The 22,457-nt window shown below is 39.6% G+C and overlaps 1 protein-coding gene across 2 annotated transcripts; it reads left to right on the plus strand.

Annotated features, from left to right (window-relative positions):
- Nucleotides 1–586: 586 nt before the first annotated feature.
- On the plus strand, nt 587–21,734 carry dync1li2 (dynein, cytoplasmic 1, light intermediate chain 2). Of its 2 annotated transcripts, none has more exons than XM_030080620.1 (13): nt 587–745; nt 1,645–1,718; nt 1,975–2,091; nt 2,180–2,410; nt 9,738–9,901; nt 11,612–11,705; nt 12,075–12,210; nt 12,856–12,967; nt 13,110–13,169; nt 15,004–15,048; nt 15,172–15,283; nt 16,827–16,955; nt 18,082–21,734. In XM_030080620.1, exons 1-13 carry the CDS (start codon nt 660–662, stop codon nt 18,192–18,194), a joined length of 1,473 nt encoding a protein of 490 aa, XP_029936480.1. In that variant the 5' UTR covers nt 587–659; the 3' UTR covers nt 18,195–21,734. The 2 variants fall into 2 exon arrangements, with proteins under 2 accessions (XP_029936480.1, XP_029936487.1); XM_030080627.1 differs by having other exon boundaries at nt 660–745; nt 18,087–21,734.
- The last annotated feature ends 723 nt before the right edge of the window (nt 21,735–22,457 follow it).

The raw sequence follows: 22,457 nt of genomic DNA on the forward strand, positions 1-22,457 counted from the left end.
TGTCTTTAACTACTCTGTAAAATTGAGTACTCGGCCATTGCGGGGCGCTGTAGTAACAATCCAGATATGACAGTTAAACCAGGGGATGTCTTCCAGTCAGTCTTTCTATGTGGATAATTATTAGATGCCAAAAGATATCCTACATTTTGTCATGACAAACAACTTTTCCAGCAGAGTAGAACAATGCTTAGTTTGTTAGTTTTGGCCCATTTTGAACTGCTCCCAAAATAAATTTCCCCTACTTTTATGACAGTTAAATCTTCATCCGATTTAGCTATTTATTTGGGCCTTGTTGACTGCTGCTTGCAACTACTATTATGACAAAAAATGTTATTATTGTTATTATTATTGTTGTTGTTGTTGTTATTGTAGTAATAATAATAATAATAATAATAATAATGATATTATTATTATTGTTGTTGTTGTTGTTGTTGTTGTTGTTATTATTGTAACCTCTCCTGCACAAATAAACCAAAATTTATAAAACGACCAATATTGCCAACGTTGTGATTTAACCGAAAGCCCCCCCTCGCAGAGGTGGACCCATGCTGCCGGGTGCCGGCGCGACGTAGCAGACAATGAATCCAACGCACGCTTGACGAAGGAGGTCCTAGGGGCGCCCAAGTAGGGCCTTGCCTTTGTGGTTGTAGAAAGAGAAGATGGCTCCCGTTCTGGAGAAACAGCTCCTGGGCGCAGCTGGGGCAGGCGACAATAACAACGAAGATGAAGAAGGACAAAGCCTTTGGCAAGTTACACTGCTCTTTAACAGCTAAATGCCTGCCGAGACCATTCAGGGAAAGCTACGGGCGTTATCGTTCTGCTTTGTCACTGCCGGTTGCTCTCCATCAGAAAACCGGCCCCGGCTAGCAGTGGCAGTAAACTGAGCCAGTGCGGCGAGCCTGCTAGCTACGTTAGCATCCCAGCTAACATCAGCTAACCAGGCTGTCACTCACCAGCTAATGTTGCCTACTGCTTTACCTAGTATTGACTTAGTTGTCTGGTGTAAGGTGCTTGTGTTAATTAGTGAAATAGAGCTCACCATTCATAATATTGCCTGCTTGGGCCACCTTAACGTCAGGCTAACAGCCAACTACTCACAGTTAGCATATATAGATGTTATGCTCCATACAGCCGGCTAACGGTAACGTCAGTGTTAACAAGCTAATGCCAAGTAAACTTGTCGAAATTTAGTATAAAACAAGGCTTTAGTCAGTGCTAATCAATAAGGTTGCTAATTTTCACTTAATTCAAGCTGGCATGTCTAAAGGACTCAAGACCTAATTTATTTTTTGATGTCCAGGAGCATTCCCTTGGCATGACTTGTTATTTCCTGCTTTTTGTGTTGTCGCGGAAATATCAGTTAGCCAGCTAAAACAGCCTAATAAAGTTATCTTACCTACAAGCTTGTTTTTCTGAGTCATGCAACGTTAGCTGACATGAGTGCAACCTTACAGTTGCAGGAGCAATTAAATGTTGGGAGACAGAGCTGTCAATTTGCCACTTTGCTCAAAGTGTAACGCCCTAAAGTTCAGTACGTAAAGTATGGTATGAGCTGCCTGCTGAGCTATGGTACATTTCTGTCCATCTGTCTTTACACCTCTGTCTTTTGTAACACTTAGACATATGGCTTGTTACACCTTGCAGGACCTCAATACTGAGTGAAGTGTCAACCCGTTCAAGTTCCAAGTTACCATCGGGGAAAAATATACTGGTATTTGGTAGGTAACCAATTAGACTCACGTGAAACGCTGTAGTTTCCAGTCTTCATAACATCTTGATTGTACTTATCACACTAGATATGGAACCACTGTTAATGCAAAGACTGTAAAGACACTTTGAATAGGCTGTAAGTTGAAATGATCAGAACTTGTCACCATATTATATCAAGGGTTGACCAGCCCATGAAGATGGTTTATGTTTGTGTTACACAAAGGTAATGTCTGTAAAGAAGTTAATTCTTAAAATATCCTCTAGGTGAGGATGGATCAGGAAAGACGTCAATCATGGCAAAACTCCAAGGAGCTGATCACAGCAAGAAAGGACGGGGGTTGGAGTACCTGTACTTAAATGTTCATGATGAGGACATAGACGGTGAGTTTAGCGGCTGTGTCTGCACAAAACATTGACACTTTAAAGCAAGGAAGGATTGCAGCTGTGTCATCATTGTTTTTCTCTGCAGACCTTACTCGGTGTAATGTGTGGATTCTGGATGGAGACCTATACCACAAAGGCCTACTTAAGTTTGCTGTATCAGCTCAGACATTAGCTGATAGCCTAGCTGTGTTTGTTGTGGATATGTCTCGGCCCTGGACCATTATGGAGTCCCTACAGAAGTGGGCCAGTGTTTTACGTGACCATGTGGACAAACTCAAGGTTCCTCCTGAGGAGATGAGAGAAATGGAGCAGAAGAGTAAGTAATGGTTGACTGTGTTTGGTTCAATGAGACTTACAGTTTGTTTGGTATCAATTAAATTCCCTACATAGTAAATCTTTAAGAAAATGTGTATTGACAATCTCAGTAGGGCTTATATTTCGAAAATTAAGCATTTTTTTTTTCACAGGAGAATTGTAGTGGGTCTGCTGGACTTGCCCAGCTATTCAGAAATTTGGGCCACCTCTTACAGATCTTGTGTGCTGTGTATTGAGTAACTGTCTAGATCTTCCCTTCAAGTTAGTAGTTTGTCCTATTAAAATGAATATTTAAATAATTAATTTATCATCAATAAGTAAATAGATTCGACTGATGCATGCTTTTAGCATCGGTCAAGCTTTTGATTTGTAGATTGTATGTGTGTATTATATATATATATATATATATATATATATAGTGTATGTATGTACGTATGTATCTATCTATCTCTATGTACATATATAAAATATCAGTCACATTCAGGACTGATGTAAATCCAAGCAATTATTTAGTGTGTTAATGCACAGCATCTGCCATGAGGTGGTGATAATACATGTATGTATTATGTATAAATTAAATTAAGTTGATTTGGATGGCTAAGGAAAGTGATAAAATTCAGACGCCTCTTTAAAAGTACTCCAGAAAGGGCCCTAAAGCATCCCAGGGTGTGGGCAAGAGGGAGGGTTACATAATAAAAGCTGGACTCTTTGCTGACTAGCTGTTCAAAGGAAGGGAAGCTTGGTCATTGCATAGCATAGATCGCAAGGAAGCACCACGTAACGTTACACATTGTCATAGATGTTTTTAGGTCATCATCCGAGAGGCCCATGATCCTCAGCTGTGTGTTCTGACTGCAGGCAAGTTCTGCAGATCAATGGCTGGCTGTGATCTTGTTAATTTTAGAAATGATCATCTCTGGCTCATGAACAGGTCTTTTATGTTTGGAAAGATTGTTATCTCCGCAAGGCAGCATCCTGGAGGGGATCATGCATTTGATTTTGTGAATCTGTCCGTGTGTGTGCCTGTCTGTGTGTGCGTGTGTCTGTCCATAGCTAATCTCACTTAATACGGAGTCTATCAGCTTAATGTTTTTTGTGCACTGTTGTGACCGTATGATCAAGAACCTCTCATTGTTATGGTGGTTCAAAATCTTTGAAAAACCCATTTTGTACCGCAATTGAGTGATAACTCTTAAGTTTGAGCACAGGAGAAAGGGAGATATACAGGTAGTGCCTACGTATTTGCCCTTGTCCTGGTAGGGGGAATAAAAGTGGTTAGGAATTGGGTTTTGGAATTGCTCCTGTCCAGATTTGCGCGCTGAGGTAAGACAACACGCCTGGCGGAGATCTGCAGTCTACTGAGTGCACTCTTCTGGTTTCTTTTCAAACGAGTTTGTTTGGCCTGCGGGGTTTTATAGAGAACACTTCAAAGGTTGCTTTTTACTGCTTTTTCAAGGCTGAAATGATTCATCACAGAATCGTGTTGTTTAATGAAATGGCATACATTGGTTTGATCAGCTATTTGAGAAATGTTTAGGTTTGTTAGAAATATTGTTATAACTTAACAATCCATGGTGTCACGGCCTCCTGGCTAATGTGTGACACAGGACAAGGAAGTTGGTGGCAAAGTGATGAGTAGTAAGCATATTTTAGAGTTTACACAGTGAATTTTTTTTTTGTAAGATTTATCATTACCATCACAATTTTGCAGTAATAATCTTTTTGTGCCTTGTATTTTTACTTGAGGCCACACTGATAGTTTTGTTCGTTTTTTGGGCTTTTGATGTTTTACATTTGTTGGCCAGACTTTTCTAGGACAACTTAATTATTTTCTCTGTTGCCAAACCCTTTTTTACCCACCCATTTCAGTTTAGCTGAGGCATGTCATCCAGATAAAATATCTTCCAGCATGTCAGTTAAGATGTCATCAGTGCACATGGCAGATTAGTGAGATCAAGCTAAAGTGTGTGTGTTTGTTTGTATCTCTGTGTGTGTGTGTGTGTGTGTGTGTGTGTGTGTGTGTGTGCGTCAGAGAGAGACACACACTCACACACACAGACAGAGTGAGAGAGAGAGAGAGACAGCGAAAGAAAGCCACAGTGAGTGAGAGCAACTGAGTGGGAAGCAGGCTATGTTTGAGTGGCTTTTGTCCAGGCGGTCTTGCAGGAGTCTTGCATCATAGTTCCCTCCCCTCCAATGGCAGCGTCAGGGAAAAGGAAGGGACGTAAACTGAGTTGGTCTGAATTCAGTCAGTGGGCTGGACTTTCTGACTCTTAACTGTGCTATAACTGGAGCAGACTGTCTGCAGGAGTTTTCTCAAGGCAAATTACAGGATCAGCCTTTTGCTGCATCACACATTAGAAAAATGAGTAAATCCACCTTGTGACTGCTGTGAGTTATAGCAAAACAGGATCTCTTTTGCCACTTCTTGTATTTGGGAATGGTTGGTAGGCTAACAATATGGCTGTTTTGTTTTCACTTAAGGAGCATTGTGCTGAAATTACAGGAAACAAGTTGCCTGGCAGCTATAGGAAATCTGTGCACTGGCCTTGCTAGGCCTGTGGCCAGTTACATAAACTAGTCACCAGTTCAAAATTGATCCCAGTACTTATTTGCCACTCAGTTGCTTTTAATCTAAGTTTATTCTGAAACAGCAAAACCACCTTTCTTCTAGCCTAATCTTGGGCTTCACACTACACCACTGTCACCCTGGTGACATGAAAGCAGGAGCTATTGCTCGAGTTTGTCAGGCCCCCTTTCACTAGGAACATGGTTTTTGGCTGATATGACTTAATTGTTTTTGAGGTTGCTTTTAAATACACCTAGCTAACTTTGCTCAGCAAACACTGATCAAATGCAGCAAGTGTTTTTTAAATATAACAAGCTAAAAATTTGCCAGTTAATATTTATGCCTTCCAATAATGTTTTTTTCATTTCAGACAATTGTAAGTTAATGTGAGTAATGCAACACTCAAATTTAATGTCTGATTGGAAAAAAAGACCTATGCTTTTGCTGTTTCTGCTACACAGTCTGTGTGTCATAGTATAGTAAAGATTGTTTCAGTCATAGTGCTTCTTGGTAGGGTGTAACAATGCATTTGCCTCTACCTGAGGCAACTGATAGGCCTTAAATAGGTAAAGTTCTCATCTTTCAAAACTTTGGGGTTGTAGGGCCCAGTGACCCTTTAGGGTCGGATAATACCAGACAGCTCCCAATATTATAATTTCACATTACTCAGGCTATGCTACAAAAAATACTGAAGTTGTGTATGCTTTTATATGCCATCTTGCAGTTCAGCACCGGGACATATGGCATCTTAGTGTCTTACTGGAATAATGTTCCTTAGGCAATTATCAGCCCAGAGGTCATGTGGCTTAGGCAGATATATACCAGGTAAGGGAAACGGTCCTCTGACTGTACTGATTATGGATAAATGTTACTAAGTTCAAATAAATGCATCATTCCAAAAACAAAAAAAAAAAAAAAAAAAGCAAATGCGTATCTTGGGTTAGCAATCTTTTTAAGGCTTTATTACTCAACTGGATGATGTAGACCAACATAGTTAGATGTACATATACAGTTTTATAGGAAATGAAAGCTTTATAGAAGTCGTCATAATATAGATTGTCATTTTTACAAAATAAACTTTCATTTGGCCAGTATTAATATGTCTATATAATAAGCATACTTTCGAAACACCTAGTATAACCACCTTTATCTTTATTTCTTACATCTTATCAAGATTAACTATCTCAGCTACTATTAAAGTTTCAAACATATGTGCACATCTTATGATGTCAGTTTATGACCAACATTCTGCTAGTTAATTAGGCCCGAGCCCTCCCTTAGGGAGAAGGGCCTATTGTTTTTGTACCGTTTTTTCTTCTCCCCAAAATGATTATTACGTCTCTTTGAGCCTTAATTTGACCCCCTAAACATGCTCAAAAACTCACCAAATTTGGCACGCCCCCCAGGTCTGGTGAAAAATTCGATAAAATGGGAAAACGCAGTCCCACGGATGAAAAATGGGCTCGCTAGCGCCACCTAGGCACACAAAACCTGACCTAGCGGCCCACAGGAATGTGACAGAAAGACGAAACAAACGCCGAAATGTAGATCTCATTAAGGCCGACAAAAAATGTTGTGAAGACCGAAGCCCTAAAACCAACAGGAAGTCCGCAATTTGCCCTTCAAAGTAAAAGTCACGGCCGATTTTTCGCTTTACGCCAAATCTATCTCCTCCTAGGCCGTAAATCGTGGCGGCTCAAAAAGCTAATAGATGAAAGAGGATACAGTGCTGAACAAAAGTTGCTAAAGGTTTATTATTCATTCGAACCGTTTGGGATTTATAAGCCCTCGAAGTCGGCGTTGCCGACTTCGAGGGCGTCGTTTTTCCCATGGAGTTTGGCGTGAAGAGGCGCACACTTGGAGCTAATTAGGCCCGTGGCGTCTAAAGTAAACGTCGCACGGCTTCGGAAATTATGCCACACGAAAGAGGACGAAAATTCCTACAAAAATATGAAATAAATTTTTAAATTGGAACAAGTTTGTGGCCGCTGTCAAGACTTTTCCAACATTTTGGACCCTGGTGTCCTCTCCTCTGCACTCTGCCCGGTCATGTGACTCACTCTAGGCAACGGGCAGTTCCGCAATACACACCCATTATAAACCGTCAGCAGGAGCAGAGAAAACAGTCAAACTTAAACTGCCGTAATTCAAAAACGGTACAAGATAGCAAAATAGTGTAAATACGAGATTTATAGAGCCGAGTCTTGTGCCTCGTTTAAACTTTGAACTGCGTCTGTAACTGAAACGATGCCCGAGCGGCGTTACCTCAAAGAGAGGTGGGTTTGATCGATTTTTCCATTGGATTGCATGGGGATTTCTCTGTCTGCCTGCATTTTGGTCTGATCATGACACAGCTGCCAGTACTCATGTAATAGCGCAGTACTCATGTCACTCACACACTAGTACATCCTGGGCCTTTCAAAATAAAAGCCCAAAACTCTTTCCAACTGAAAGCACCAAAAAATACCCTTACAAAAGGGAAAAATGGATGAATTGTCTGCACTTCAGTGACATCGTGACGGACCGGCACCGGTGCGAGGGCCGACCAACGCTGCTTGCAGCTTTAATTATTTTAGTGTCTGTCAGATAAAATTGTGACACACTTAGTCATATTTACTGGTTAAAGGTAACGTGCATCTTGCTGTTTTGTAAGTGATACTGGCTGATACCATGTGCAATTTCTTTGTTATTAGGGCTGTGCAATATTGACAAAATCTTCTATCACGAGATGGATAATTTCAGATCCGGAAAACAATATATATCCAGGCACAGTATCATTTCTGTAAATTCGATGAAAAATTTGTCAAGAAAAAAAACACATGCTTGACTACTTTTTGATAATTTTGTTTACTAAATACAGCTGAAAGACACTTTCTCTTTTCTCCTTTTATTTGGAGGTGACGTTTAACAGAGCTGGGATTTGCGTTTGTTTTGAATTATTGCCTTCCATGTAGCTTGCATGTTTTCTTTTTTCTGTACTGCCTCTAATGTTTCTCCTGTAGGTGGTAGAAGGTTTGTTGTGTTGGAATCTGACCTGGGACTTTGTCTGCGGTGTACTTTGCAAACAGCGATTTTCTGATTAGTGTCAGAATGCATATATCCAAATAACAGAAGCACCCCCCCCTTTTTTTAGATACAAGTTCCTTATCTTGTCTTGACTGGGCTGTGAGACCTGTTCTGTATTGGAGTTCTGCAGCGAGTTTCATTCTGTGTCACACTCCTCCATTTTTGTTATTTGAGCCCACGTGCAGTAATGGTGCATTTTCTCTCAACCCATATCTCTATCTATCTATCTATCTATCTACACACACATACACTGCACTGTTCTATTTGTTATTGTGGTCATTTGGCAAATATCAGTATGTAATACTTTGGTAAATGTTCCCTGTAGGGAAGTGTGGAGAAGGTGCTTTTAATGGCTGCCCTCCACAGGCAGGTCAGATCACAGGGTCCATTAGAGAGAGCAGCACTCTTGGAGTTGGTTGGGATTCAGTGACCTGAACGACACTGGATTCCTCAGCAGGGCAAATGCTTGCTGACATGGGTGGCTTGAGTCCTCCAGTTAGTCTGTTTTCAAAATCTTCTCATCTAATCAGGGCTTAACTTCATGTTAACATCATCAGTCATCTTGTCTGTGATGTGTCAGTCAGTAAATCTTACTAGCTCCCTGCCTTGCCTAGACTCAGCAGACCCCCTGTTAACTTCAACTCTGTCTGTTAGACAACATCAAATCATTTTCCAGCAGTCCCTCACAGTTCACAATTGGGGGGGGAAATATGTTAAATTTATGTTAATTTATGTTTAAAATTATACTATATGTACATATACTCTTTACATTAACTTCAGGCAGGGAAAAACAGTACTTTCAACTTTTATCTTTTAGTTACAAGGTAAAATTGGTATTTTAATTTTCTTACCCTTGTGCTGTACATACAGTACATCTTACTTGTTCAGACGCAGTGGATTTGTGTAATCCTGAATCAAAGAGGGATTCCCTGTTACATTGCTCACACTTGTTCACTCCCAATAGGCCTACACTAAAACCCATGTTGCAGACTGCAGGAGTTGGTTCACCCTTGATAGTACTGGGGGCAAAACTGGGAAGTAAATCTGGCTTTGTGGGCCGCCCCCAGCTGCATTCTTGAGGCTTCTGAGGAAGTAGGCCATAGCTTCCTGCATCTAAAATCCCTCCACCTCACAGCAGCTGATAAGTAAAAGTCTGCACAGCTGGGCCAGAACAATGCCATATTTCGCCTTTACTACCATTCCCCCTTTTTCCCTCCTAAGTCAATGTAATGGCTAGAACTATACCTGACGGTCAAATCAGATTCAGCCATTCAATATTATGATTGATTGTTTGTTTTTGTTTTTAATTTATGCTGTTTCTGGCTATCAGAAAATGCATTGACACAAAAGAAAATTATGCTTGATCCAGACTGCTCAGTCAGCTGCTGGAGGTTTATGATAGATGATTTGAATCAGCCCCAGGAATGGCTAATATACGTCATAAATTGTCCATTTTTAGTGTTAGTGAACAATAGATCACTAAGACTAATGTACAAGTCATTGTTGTATACCAATCTGACTCGCTTTAAAATTTTGAACACCTTTTAAACAGTGATTGAGCAGATGTAAACATTTTCATGTGCTCATATGTGCACCACGAATAGCATACACAAACGGTCTGGTACCATCTCTCTCTCTGTTTCTCTCTTACCGTCTCTCTGTCTCACTCGTTATCCTCCTTCTTTCTCGCTAGTGGTGAAGGCGTTCCAAGAGTACACAGAACCAGAAGAAGTCACCCCGGCCTCTCCGCAGAGACGGGCCCAGACAGCAGGAGAAGACGAGAGCGTTGTGCTACCACTTAGCGACAACACACTCACACACAACCTGGGCATTCCAGTGCTAATAGTTTGCACAAAGGTAGGTGTATCCTGTTGCCTAAGAAATCCTGTGGGTTAACCCCCCGTAAACAGTATGGCTGGGTAATATGGACAGAAACCAATGTCATGATATCTTTGATTGAATATGGAATGCTCTGTCATGTTTTTAGCAGATGTAATCCATTTGCCTAGCGTATGTTGTTGCCATGGAAATTACTGAACTCATTGTGTCCAAGCACTAGTGGCCACAGCAAGGCATCTGAAAGATTCTGAGTTTATCCTTAGACCTGAACAAAAGACCAACACAGTGGTGATATGTTATAACGATTGATCCTTGCAAGGAAATCCTTTTCACTTGTGCCCTCAAAGGGGAGGTCAGAGGTCAGAGACAGTTCCAGAACAGCACCCTTGGTGCCTATAGGGAATCAATGTCTTGCTCAGTGAGACTTCAGCAGGACCATATAGTTGATACATTTTTAAACAAAACAAAACATCACGGCTCAGAGTGTCTGCCTATGTAGACTCTGGCCCAGTCCTATTCAGCCGTGGTCTTATTTGTTGTCTGCAGTTTTTTGGTGTGCTGTTGCCTGTGAGCAGCACCCTGTCCCTGATGAAAGGCTGGCATTATACTTGCTAGTTGGCCCTCTAGGCAAGGCTAGTGCTAAAGAACACAGTGTAGCCATCAGCAGAGCTTCACATGCTAGCTGTGACTAGGAAATGGTGAATGTGCTTTTTCATCTTAATTGCCTGTCTTGCCCTTGTTGAGACCAGAAATTCACCTTGGCTGAGGAAGTACTAATCATTAAAATCTTTTATTTGCTCTTTCTCAGATTTCATATGAAGAGAGAATTAAGAAAATTAATAACTGTTTCCAGTTTAAGCGCTGTCAGTGTCACTTCTGTCATAGTTTTTGTTCAGTCTAATAGAGCGAGATGGACAAAGATACTGTAAAAAGTTCACATTTCCAAATTTCAAAGCTTGCAAACTGGTTATTGAAATGAGAAAATGGCCTGCCTGAATCCTCAAGAATCAGTAAAATATGTCATCATTCCAGAATTCCAGGCATTTAGGAAATGTTGAATAGTGAATAATGAAGCACATGGCACTGATTCTGCTCAGTGATAAAGTAGATGCAGGGTTTATTATTTTATCTTGTGACAGTTGTGAAGAAAGTTCAATCTAAATTCAAATTTTCTCAGTTCCCCCCATTTTGAGAGTTTATACCAATACAAAGAGTATTTATATTTGATGACTGTCTTGCATATTTAACTGGGCCCTGCTGTCTGACATGGCCTTGTTTAATTTAATGAAGCGAGTGTTTGGTGCCCTTGAGTCATATTAAGCTGGTGTGAATGTTGTCCACCCTCTCCCCCTTGTGCACACCATGGGGAATTACAAATATGTGACAGACAGGGTGGGGTCCCTTGGCCTCAGCTTTACTGCTCTGTATTTCCTTTTTAGAAGCAAAAAAAGCAGAAAAAGAAGAGGCAATAAAAGAAACCGCAAAGCCAGGGAAAGAGGGAAAAAGATGATGAAAAAAGATGAAAAAATGATTTGACAAGATTGAAGGGACAGAAGAGGAAGTAGAAGAGGGTTGTTTGGGCTGAGATGCAAAAAATGAGGCAGCAGAGAGAAATGTTAACTTGACATGTTGCTATTCTTATTCATATCATCTAAGAGAAAAGAGGCCTGAGTTTAGTTGTAATGGTTGTGTATCTCTTTCTTTCCCTTCCGTTCTTTTATTTTTCAGTGTGATGCAGTCAGCCTATTAGAGAAGGAGCTTGACTACAGAGAGGAGCACTTTGACTTCATCCAGTCCCACCTCAGGCGATTTGGCTTACAGTGTATCCTTCTTCTAATAAACCTATTTGTTTACATTGCTATCAGACTGTCAGCCTTATGACACTGACCTCACCCTAACAAATATAAAAATATCCAAAGTTTAAAGGTTAATTTAATACAGTTTTGTTCAGCATACTTCTGTTTAATCCCATTAAGTTTACTGAAAAGACAGATGGGTCATAGATCAGGGTTTGTCAGAAGGCCCGCGCTATCTGCTTATTGTATAAATTTTATACCTTTAGGGGGGCACACATCATACACTGATTCATCACACGGTAAGCAACCCGTGTTCCCCTTAATTGCTGAATGCCTCCTCCATTGTATATGCCAACCCCTGCTCCAGTTGTTGCTGTCTTAACCCAGCCAAACAGATGGAGCTGGCCTGATCTACACCTCAGTGAAAGAGGAGAAGAATCTGGATCTGCTTTATAAATACATAGTGCATAAAATGTATGACTTCCAGTTCTCCACACCTGCCTTAGTGGTGGAGAAGGATGCAGTGTTCATGTGAGTGAAGTCCTAACCAGCTGTCAGAGCTCTCTGACTTGGAATCCAAAGAAGTCTTTCATTCTCTCTTTCAAAATATGAATTATTACACACTTTATCTAGCCATGAGGTATTCCCATGCAGCCAAAGAAGTCAAACAAATCAGCTATTGGTAAATTTGTGTTCAAAGTGGCAGTAAATCTCTTCCTTCTGCACTCTTTTTACAAACATCTGCTATCGTTAAGTATTGAATTTTCACCCTGCACTCAGGGGATAACGTTTAAAAACTTCTGGAAAGCTTGAAGTGCTGTAGCGAGAGCTCGTTTCCAAAGTCGTGTGTACAGAGCTCTGTTGGTCATTATCACAGTTTTTTATACTATTTATTAGAAACGGTGTTTCTGGAGAGTGACAGTGGAATATGTTTGAGTGCAGTCATGTTTTATCGATTTCTTTGTTTTTGTGTTTTGGCAACTGACTCAAATGTCATTAGATGATCATTTAAACATTTAGCTGTTATTGCTAACAGAAGATTGACACATCATAAACTGCGTTTTCCTCTCAGTTTTATGGATATACTGAAAATTTTCTAAATAACTATCAGGATTTTTTTTCAATCTACAAAAAATATATATTTTCCCTAATGTAAACTCTCTCTCCCCTCCTCAGTCCATCTGGGTGGGATAATGAGAAGAAAATTGCAATTTTGTATGAAAACTTTACAACAGTCACACCTGAGGATCCATTTGAAGATCTCATCATACAGCCTCCAGTACGGAAGGTAGGGTGCAACCAGACAAAATGCTGGTGCCATCAAATAACCACCTGCATTATTTATCATTTTTGTCCTTGTTGCCACTGATATCCTGCTTGCTGCTCGTTTTCTTGATGGCTCTGTCTTCTCTTGATTCTCCTATTTACAGCTCGTTCATGACAAAGAGATAAGTGCCGAGGACGAGCAAGTGTTCCTGATGAAGCAACAGGTATGTGTCTTTGTTGACATTGTTGGGTTTGGATGTCATGAAGTCAGGATACCAGACATATTCTGAATTCCACTTCTGATAGCCAAGTTGGGCTTCTCAGTAAATATTTTGGACACTTATAAGGGCTGAACAGTTAATAGAAATATCTTTAAAATCTCAATATGGCCAAGTGCAATATCCTAATCACAGGAACTGCAATTTTTTGATAAAGTATGATGGTGCTACAGTGATATTCTGGTCTATAAATTGTATTTTCCAAATGTATGATAGCATTTTTGTTTGGTACAGACAAAATCACAACATCATTATTTAAATAGCTTTTCCAATGAAAAAAAATCATCATGCAAAAATGATTATCCCTACTAAAATCATGAATCATCGCAATCGTAACATCTGTAATGTTAATCGCAGCATGGATATTTTTACCATATTGTTCAGCCCTAACATTTGTTCACAAATTTGGAGTCAATGTTCACTTTACTGGGTTCAGTTTTCTCTTGTCTGAAACTATATTTATATGTTTAAAACCAGTTTCCTGCCTCTACTGGAATGATGATGTGATTGAATGTTTTCATGTATCCTAATTCCTAAAAATCTTGATTCTGTATTCGGAATGCTGTCTTCTTTCCAGTGTAATTTTACTGAAATTTACAATGGGCATTTTACAGAAGTTAATTGTTTTGAATAATTTAGCACAAGCTGTCAAGAAAAATTGGATTACAGATTGTAGCTTAAAGAAAACTTAAAGAAAATATTAACAATTCTAAAACCATGTTTAGTATTTGATTGGAAAAATTAGGATCTTAGGAATCCATGCTTAATTGCATACAAATTTTAAAATGCAAAGGTTTTACATGATGAAATGTAAAGTCATTTTAAGAGTGCTTAGTGTTTTGACTTGAAGGATGAACGTTTTCTCTCTGTCAGTGGAAGGAGGTCTGTTTGTTTGCAAGATAACTTAAGATGGTACACACCAGTTATGCCTGAATCTGGTGGACAGATGGCCCTTGGCCCAAGAAGTATTTAACTTTTTGTTTGTAACTGAGGTTTTTGCAGTTAGAAGATTTTAATTCTCCGCCCTTACGTCTCATGCTGCATCCATGTATTGGTGGTAAAGTTTAACATCCGAGACTTTGAAGTCAGCTGCTAAACAGCATTGCATTCACGTGTTCTTTTAGCGGAAAATCAAACCTCAAAGACAAATGCTACAAAATTATGAACTGTTACAGGGGTTGCAGCTTTGCAAGTTCAGGAATCATTCAGGCATAGGTTTTCTGTTTTTTCCCTTGCTGGGTTTTTTTGAGGGAGTTTTTTTCTTGCCTCTTATGAGGATTAAGTCAGTGGTTTTTGTCTTGTTTGTTGTAAACTTGGGGACATCTAAACACATTTGAGACTATAAACACTGATACTGGTATCAAAAAAGGTTTGTGCTCTACCAAGTGCACTCTAGCTTTATATTTACTAATCACGTTATCTTTTTAGAGCTGCACATTGGGAAAAATATAAATATATAAAGATTGTATGTAATTGTAATGTTAGAATAACAACAGTCCTCAAGGACTGACATACTTGATGTAATACTCTCCACAATGGAGTTCTTGTTATTATTGCTTCCTTAACAAATTTAGATAAAAATGTAATCTGTTATCTTACATAGATAATCGCAACTATTGTTTGACACAACTGGCCTGAAAATTCAAATGTAATTTTAGTTTTATTTTGAATTTACAATATCCACAATAACGAATTAAATTAATTTTGAGTAATTTATTGTAAAATGGAAACAAAATCTGAACCAGTCTGTTCACTTTTCTATTACTTTTTCCCTTTGCAGTCTTTGTTAGCTAAGCAACCGGCCACACCAACAAGAGGAGCAACGGCAAGTGCCTTAATATTCCTGAGAATTTTTGTGATGTTATGGTTTTAGAGTTTATGTAATGCCATTCATTCATTTGTTTCCATTTGTGTAGGACCTCACTCTTGCTCTGTTTTCTGTGTTCAGGAGTCTCCAGGACGGACAGGTTCGCCCAGGCCTTCGGGCCGTGCTGGCCAACCCAACGTGACCAGTGGCTCACCAATGACTGCTGTCAAAAAGCCTGACCCCAACATGAAGGGTAGGAGATCTTTGACTAATAATTTTAGTTTTCATATTTTCAACAGTCACTCAAAGCTCCCTAGCTTGTCTTCTGCTGTACTTTCTGATGACCTCGAGATCATCCATTAATGCCCTTATTTATGGATAAAGTGTATGGACCCTTGAAATGAAATGTTGTGCTTTACATTTGTGTGCATTTGAATGCTGCACCACTGCCCCCAGCAGGCAGCTATTAAAATAATTCATGTAACGATGAATTCCTGCATGCCTCCTGGCTCAGCCTTGCTTGGGCAGAAATATTGACATGTTCTCCATCATTAAGTACAGCAGTGAGACTACTGCATTCCAGTTTAAAGACATGTTATTTAACCAGACTTAATGGATAACTGTTAACCTTTGCTTCCAGTGGTCTTAAGTTGTGATACTGTCAGCAGAGAGAGAGCTGGATACCCAAAAGGAACATTTTTTAGACAGTTTAGCCTTTGTGAAAGCAAACCAGAACCAGAAACAGAAAGCAGACTATGCTATAGCCACTACCAACCAGATTGTGCGTTAGCTTGGTGTTTCTCTACTTTTTGGCAATCAGTGACATTTATTCATTCTTTTACCTTCTTTCTGATATGTAATTCTTGAATTCAGAGCACTTTCCTTGATACCTGGCAAGCACAGCAGCACACCTCAGCCTCATTTATTCTCAGCCCTTGTATAATCCTTTAAGGATGCCAGCAAATACAATGAGCAGTGGTCCTGGACAAAGATTTTCTCAGCATGAGCAAAATTACAGTGTGCACCAGAGGTTACTGCATGTCATGTCAGACTGCTTTATACCATTCCTCGATAACCACAGGGTTAGGGTTTAGGCCCTAATTTTGTAAGATGAAAATTGTATCTGATTTCATAAGGCAGTGATGATATGTTAGTGAGACCCGATACATCTTTGAAAAGAAATAATTGAAGCTGTTAATGGCTAGTAATTTGGAAAAATGAAACACTTCAGGCTGTGAATCATGACAGTGTGTGTGCTAGTCCAACAATCCAGTATGAATCCAATTGTGTGAAGGTATAAACTAGAATGAAAAATTTGTCTGTTTATGAATTCAGTTGAATATTTGCTGTTATTTGAAATAAATATTTGTATTACTGTATAAGTAGAGCTTCAAGGACACAGTGCACCAGTATTGGTATGCAGCCTACATAAAGTTAACAGCTGAACACAAAATTACCCATAAGATTGCAGGCTGAAATCAAACATACACTTCCAAAATAATCACTTGTGTGCATCCAATCAGTTGAAGAACATGAAATAGTGTGCAACTGGAAAAGAACAGATGTTGTCTCCTGTTCCCTTTTTTGGTCATTTGCAAATTGAGTTGCAGTGTTTGCACAGGTAGCCAGCATGACCATTGTTCGTCTGGGGCAGAACTGTACACCTTAGGCAGGGAAGCGGGTCTATGAACAGCTCCATATTAAAATGTACTAAACTATTAAGCAGTAATTGTTAAATCTGTTCTACCATGCAATGTTTAGTTATTTTTTATTGTCTGTCTGTGGCTCTCCTGTAGGGGCAGCTGCCAATGAGGGAGTGCTGGCTAACTTCTTCAACAGTCTGTTGAGTAAAAAGACCGGATCCCCAGGGAGCCCAGGAACTGGAGCAGTTGGAGCTGGAGTGCAAGGGTCCGCCAAGAAAACAGGTACAGCTTTGGACCCCAGTGCTCTTACCTCCACTCCCTGTGGAGACGACAGCATTCCTATTTCCCAGCCCTGTTCCTTGGAGTTTAACAGTCACCTTTTCAACAGCTCTTAAAGCTTATTGCTGGACAACTGTTGAAGGAGGGAAGGCCTAGAAACTGAAATGTCACAAACTGACTTACTGACTTGTTTCAGAAATAAGATAGTGGCAACAACTAAACTTGACTAGGGAAAGAGTTCCGCGAGCATGATCCTGGCTGTTGTCATTGTTGGTTGTACCCATCACATACATGTAGATCTAAGTCAGGACCTGGATAACATGCACATGTAAGTGAAAAGGCAGGAAGAGGCAGATGCAGGGTCTGTTGTTGATAATGGCCGTGGACCATGCTGTTGTCTGGAGGTCTATTTCTACAGCCTGAGAGATGAAGTAATAGAGGAGAAAAGGACAAGTTGTCCTCTTTGACACCGTCTGACCTTCTGACATCTGGAGGAACTGGTGACAGGCCTGTATGCACCCAACCTCCATGTCCATGTGTCATGTGATTACAGAGGTGGCAATCACAAACTCCCGATAAAACTAATCTCTCTTGCTACACATACCATATTTCACTGCATTCTTGCTCGCCATGCAGTTTTAACTGATTTATTTACCTGGTGTTTTTCAAACTGTTTTTTGTGTAACCTCGGCTGTTATGCATGGTAGCAATCTTATGTCAAACTCAAACACACAGTTTGTTTAACTCTGCTGTGCTAATTTTGGTTTGAGGCAAATATGCACAATAGCTGGGTGTACCCAAATAATGGAAGAGGAAAACACTACATTAATTTGTCTCTTTGTCTGAGCCCACTGACATGTCTGTTTTCTTTCCAGCCCTGAAAAGTGTTAACATCTCTGTGAATCCCAGCTGAGAGGATAATGCATGAATACATGTTCTCTTTTGTCTTATGATTGGTTTTGCATGTGTGTTAACCATGGCAGCGTGCCGCCAGTCTCTAGCATGGGACTGCATCACCATCCAACCCCTATCCATCTGCTTGCTGGCCGTAGCAGTATGTTATTTATGGATGCACACACAGAAGCTACAGGAGATTACTTTCTGGCTTTTTGTCTCCTGTTTTCCCAAGGGCAGAAGCCGGGTTTGACTGATGTCCAGGCTGAGTTGGACAGGATGACTCGCAAACCGGACTCCATGGTTTCAGCTAACAACATACCGCCGCCGACAGAGAACGAAGCGTGAAGGCAACAAAAACAGCTGTATCGTCCACTGCGTTAATACTCTGGAAAAATAAACTTGTACATGATGAGCTTCAAAACAGTTAAATTGACCAAATTCCCAATGTCTATATCAGTCAGCACACAGTGGATTCGCCAAAATGAGTTTCAGATGCTATCAGATATTTTGGTGTTTTGGTAAGATGGGAAGAGAGAGATAACCAAGGTGGAGATGAATATGGGATGTTGAGGCATGTCGAAGGCTTGGCTTTGTTTCTGTGCTCTCTTCCACTGTAAATGTTATTTTGTGAGGGATGTCAGTTTAAGGTAATGTGTGCACACTCCCTGGGAGCCAGCCAAATGCCCTGGGCTGCAGGCCCCCCAGTTGCTGGGGTAAAACACCCTCTCCTGCTTAAAGAGTGGAAATATGCTGCTCCTGTGGCCTCTGGTTCAGCTAATCTCATGGAAGGAAATTGGTTGCGATTGGAATGATATTTAAACTCTAAATATATTCATCAAGGAAAATAATTAAAATACTTGCAAGCATATGTAGTATTTAAAAAAAATGTTGGATATGATACTTATGTATTTATACAAAAGTTCCTCCTTTTTATTTTATTTTTCTCTGCACCGTACATGGGTTTAAAGAAACATTCAGCTACATCACGTAATATGTTAAAATGCCACTGACGTCATGACACTAATATGACAAATCTAGATAGCTGATAGCGTACCATACTATTTGCCCCACATTATTGTGGGCCCAAGTCATCTCGAACAATTGTGTAAATATCAATACAAAAAAATTGCTGTTCACCTGTAAGTTTGGTTTTGTACAAAATGCAGTTCTTCTATCCAAATTCTGAAGTGAAGTTCATTGGCTAAATGAGACTGGTTGGGATTTGACAGACATAGAATTTGCAACAGAAGTGCTTCTTTGTTGGCTACAGGTGTTTGTGTGTATGTTTGGGGAAGGGGTCGGGCAGCATCTTTCCTACTATAACTCCCAAGTGCCTCGCACAGTTAACCGTTTGTGTCATAGTAGAGGTGCTTGTCTACATAAGAGGAAATGCACTGTAGCACTATCGGTTAAAGGTTTTTGTCCATTTCTTGTCATCCAAATTATTTATTTCGTTTTACATTTTTCTTTTTGTACAAGCCTGTGGTCTGTAATCTTTCAGAAGTAAAATTTCTGTGGCCTAGTTGACAATGTTCAGTAGAGCAATAGATTGAATGCCTTCATGTAAACTGTTAAGGCTGCTGATATTTAGAGGAAACCACGAGTTAGAGCATCGGGGTCCCACAGACGAACACTTAATGTGGTTTAAACCACTTATTTTGCGGCCAAAAGACAAAAGTATTTGCAATGGTTTAAAACAAACAAATTACCCATATCCTGCAATGTTTTACAGCACTGTCTTTTTTTTATTTTTATCTTTTTCCACTCTGTACTTGGCATGTCAGTTAAAACATTCCCAGTTTCTACATGACGTAGCTCTAGAAATGCATCCCTGTAGGAAATCTGTGTTTCCAGTCAAATCTTTTTGTTTGGTCTCTTTGAGTGCCCATTGAAAATGTTGACTTTGCCTTCAATGTACAGCTAAGGAAAAAAAAAAAAAAAAAAGTCACTCTGGGCACCCTGCCTTTACACAGGATTGCTCTTAGTTGATTAATCAGCCTTTGTGTCCTTAAGGGGTTGCTTAATTGTTTGTCATGTTTTCTGTTGATTTTGTAACTATAACCATTACTGTACCATATCAAATTATCTGTATTGTAATTTATGGTTTCATGGCGCTTATCATAGTCTAATCATAGTGAAATAAGTGCAGGTTATTCTTAAATCTATATGTAAGGCCCTAATTAATCCAGATATAGCAGCTCAGCAATTTTCACAGATTTCATGGCAGACGTGAGGAGCAGCTGTTTGCTTTTCAAAAAAAAAAAAAGTGCTTGCAAAAAAAGGAAAACTGGAGTGAATTGGAAAACCAAACCAAAGACACAAGTTACCAGTGTTTAGTTTGTAGTCACCCATATCATTAACAAGCGGCCATTTTTCTCCTGTCCTTTCATGGAGAAAGCATTCCAAACATTGGACCTGGTTGCAAATCTGGTGTGTATACACATCATGAATTAATAATTGTTAATGAATTAATCTGATTAATAAATTAATCTGAAGTTAGATATTTAAGTAAAATGATAGAAATACCTTACCTAACCATGTCTGGCGTTTCACCTGTCAGAGGAAGGACTTGTACTTTATTTTAGCAGGGTGGATTTTCTGATCCTGTCTGTGAACACGTTCTACTTGACAATGCAAGTAGGGGTCAACTTTTTTTTTTTTTTTTTTTTTTTTTTTTGCTCTGTAAGGGAATAACCACAAGACCACGCTGGTGTGCAGAGTCTACTTTAATTTTGCATGATTTGATTTGTTGTCAAAAAGATAATGCTATAACTGCTCTGGATTTTCATTTGATGAAATGAAGTTCTTATTGTTTATTGTGTTTGGGCGGGATATGCACCTGAGATCTGTTGCTGAAATGAATGAAGCACAATACTATAACAGCTGGGAGCAGCACCGCCACATGTTGAAATAAGCACTTTCCCTTGGACACTTGTATCGATTCCCTGTTGCTACAGTTAAAGATACAGAATGCATATTTTTCTTCCTGCCTTGCCTTTTAGAACATGTAGTAATAAACTGCTCTTAGACGTTTACCCACACATTAAAATTGCATTATTTATCTGCATTCTGCTGCTTCATTAAGTAATGGAAGGTGCCCCTGGTGGTTAACAGTTAAGATCAATCAAATGTTATAACCCTGTTCTCCTGGTAATGTTGTGATCTTAATATCGATTCTTTTGCTAGGGATGTTTGGGATGTCTTCTGGGAAATATCCAGATAAACCAAATAAATGCCCTTTATTTTTCCAGGTTTGTCCTTTCTGCCCATGTAAAGTACTCATTTTCATGTTTAATTCCTGCAAAGACGTGTTTTGTTGTTCCTGACTAATATTTTGCCCAGATAACAGTTGGTAATAGAATACTGTAATGCCAAGTTAGCTCTTTAATCTGACCTCCTACACTGATTTATCTTGATGAAACATGACCACACATGAATATTGGTATTGTGCTGAGTTGAATGAAGTGCTCTCATGCTGCTTTGTTTCAAATATGCACTTGCTTTTTGCAAGATTCCCAAGATTAACTAACAAACAGGTGATGATGAACAGTGATTTTTTTTTTAACTCTTCAAACTTCAGTTGAAAGTGACCGCCTCTTTACATATTAAATGAATTGCCTTCAATCCCTATTGAGAATATACATCTATAGGAGACTATAAGCTTCTGCTTCCAGTCCTTTTTATTCAGGATATCAAGACATTGTAACCACATGGCTGGCTGCATTTTGTGTCTGAAAGGAATTCAGAAGTTTGATTGTATGACTTTAACACAATGCTGTAGCCTCTGAGCTGCCATGTGGAATCTAGCTTCTTATGCCGATAAAAATAAGGAAAATGTCTGTCAGACCTGGCTTCAATAAAACCAAGAATCCAGACTTCGGTTGACTTTGACCCTTATGTCTCTATTTATTTAGTTACTGTTTCTGTGTATCCAAGAATGTATAAAGGCAAAACTCCGACTCAAAAGTGTTATCAGTTATTACAGGTTTTTTTTTTTTTTTTTTTTTAAGCATAGCTCAGGGCACATTTTAATGAAAGTGAAGGTGTACTTTTCAACCAGTCGCTTCTTGATGCCCAGCCAAGGCCAGCTTAGGAACTTGCCTGAAAATACTTGACAATTCAGTGGCATTGAAACCATTGAGCTGCATTATTATCACTGGTTAACAGCATGGTGTGGAAAAACTTGCCCTATTGAATCATATGATAGTCTTAGATATTATTCAGTTTGTCTCAAGCCCCACTGCTGTCCCTCAGGCAGATCAGTAGTCTTCAAAACCATGGGAGGGCAGTAAAGGGCTCCAAGAAAGTAAGCTGCACTGTTTAACTTCTGCTGAGGACAGTTAGACCTGTTCCACGAGCCAGGACCAATTCGCTAGAGTAAGGTAGTTTATCTATTTTAGCACAATTGCCGGCAAGAAATGAGTGTGGGGAAAAGACTGATAAACCACCATATTATGGCGGAATATATACCAAATGCACCCAAGAATATTAATTTACAAAATCTCCCACCTGACCTGCTCACATAGATCTATGACAGTGTCATAATAGGTTCAGAAAGGTCATAGTACAGAAAAGCCATAATCTTAAAGTGATAATTACACAGATACC

Source organism: Myripristis murdjan, chromosome 3, assembly GCF_902150065.1.
Source record: "Myripristis murdjan chromosome 3, fMyrMur1.1, whole genome shotgun sequence".
In the NCBI taxonomy this organism is placed as follows: domain Eukaryota; kingdom Metazoa; phylum Chordata; class Actinopteri; order Holocentriformes; family Holocentridae; genus Myripristis; species Myripristis murdjan.

Coding starts and splice junctions, on each gene's coding strand:
- dync1li2 (XM_030080620.1), top strand. CDS start 660: ATGGCTCCCGTTCTGGAGAAACAGCTCCTGGGCGCAGCTGGGGCAGGC. Junction 15,049..15,171: donor CACCAACAAGAGGAGCAACG/GCAAGTGCCTTA, acceptor TTCTGTGTTCAG/GAGTCTCCAGGACGGACAGG. Junction 16,956..18,081: donor AGGGTCCGCCAAGAAAACAG/GTACAGCTTTGG, acceptor TGTTTTCCCAAG/GGCAGAAGCCGGGTTTGACT.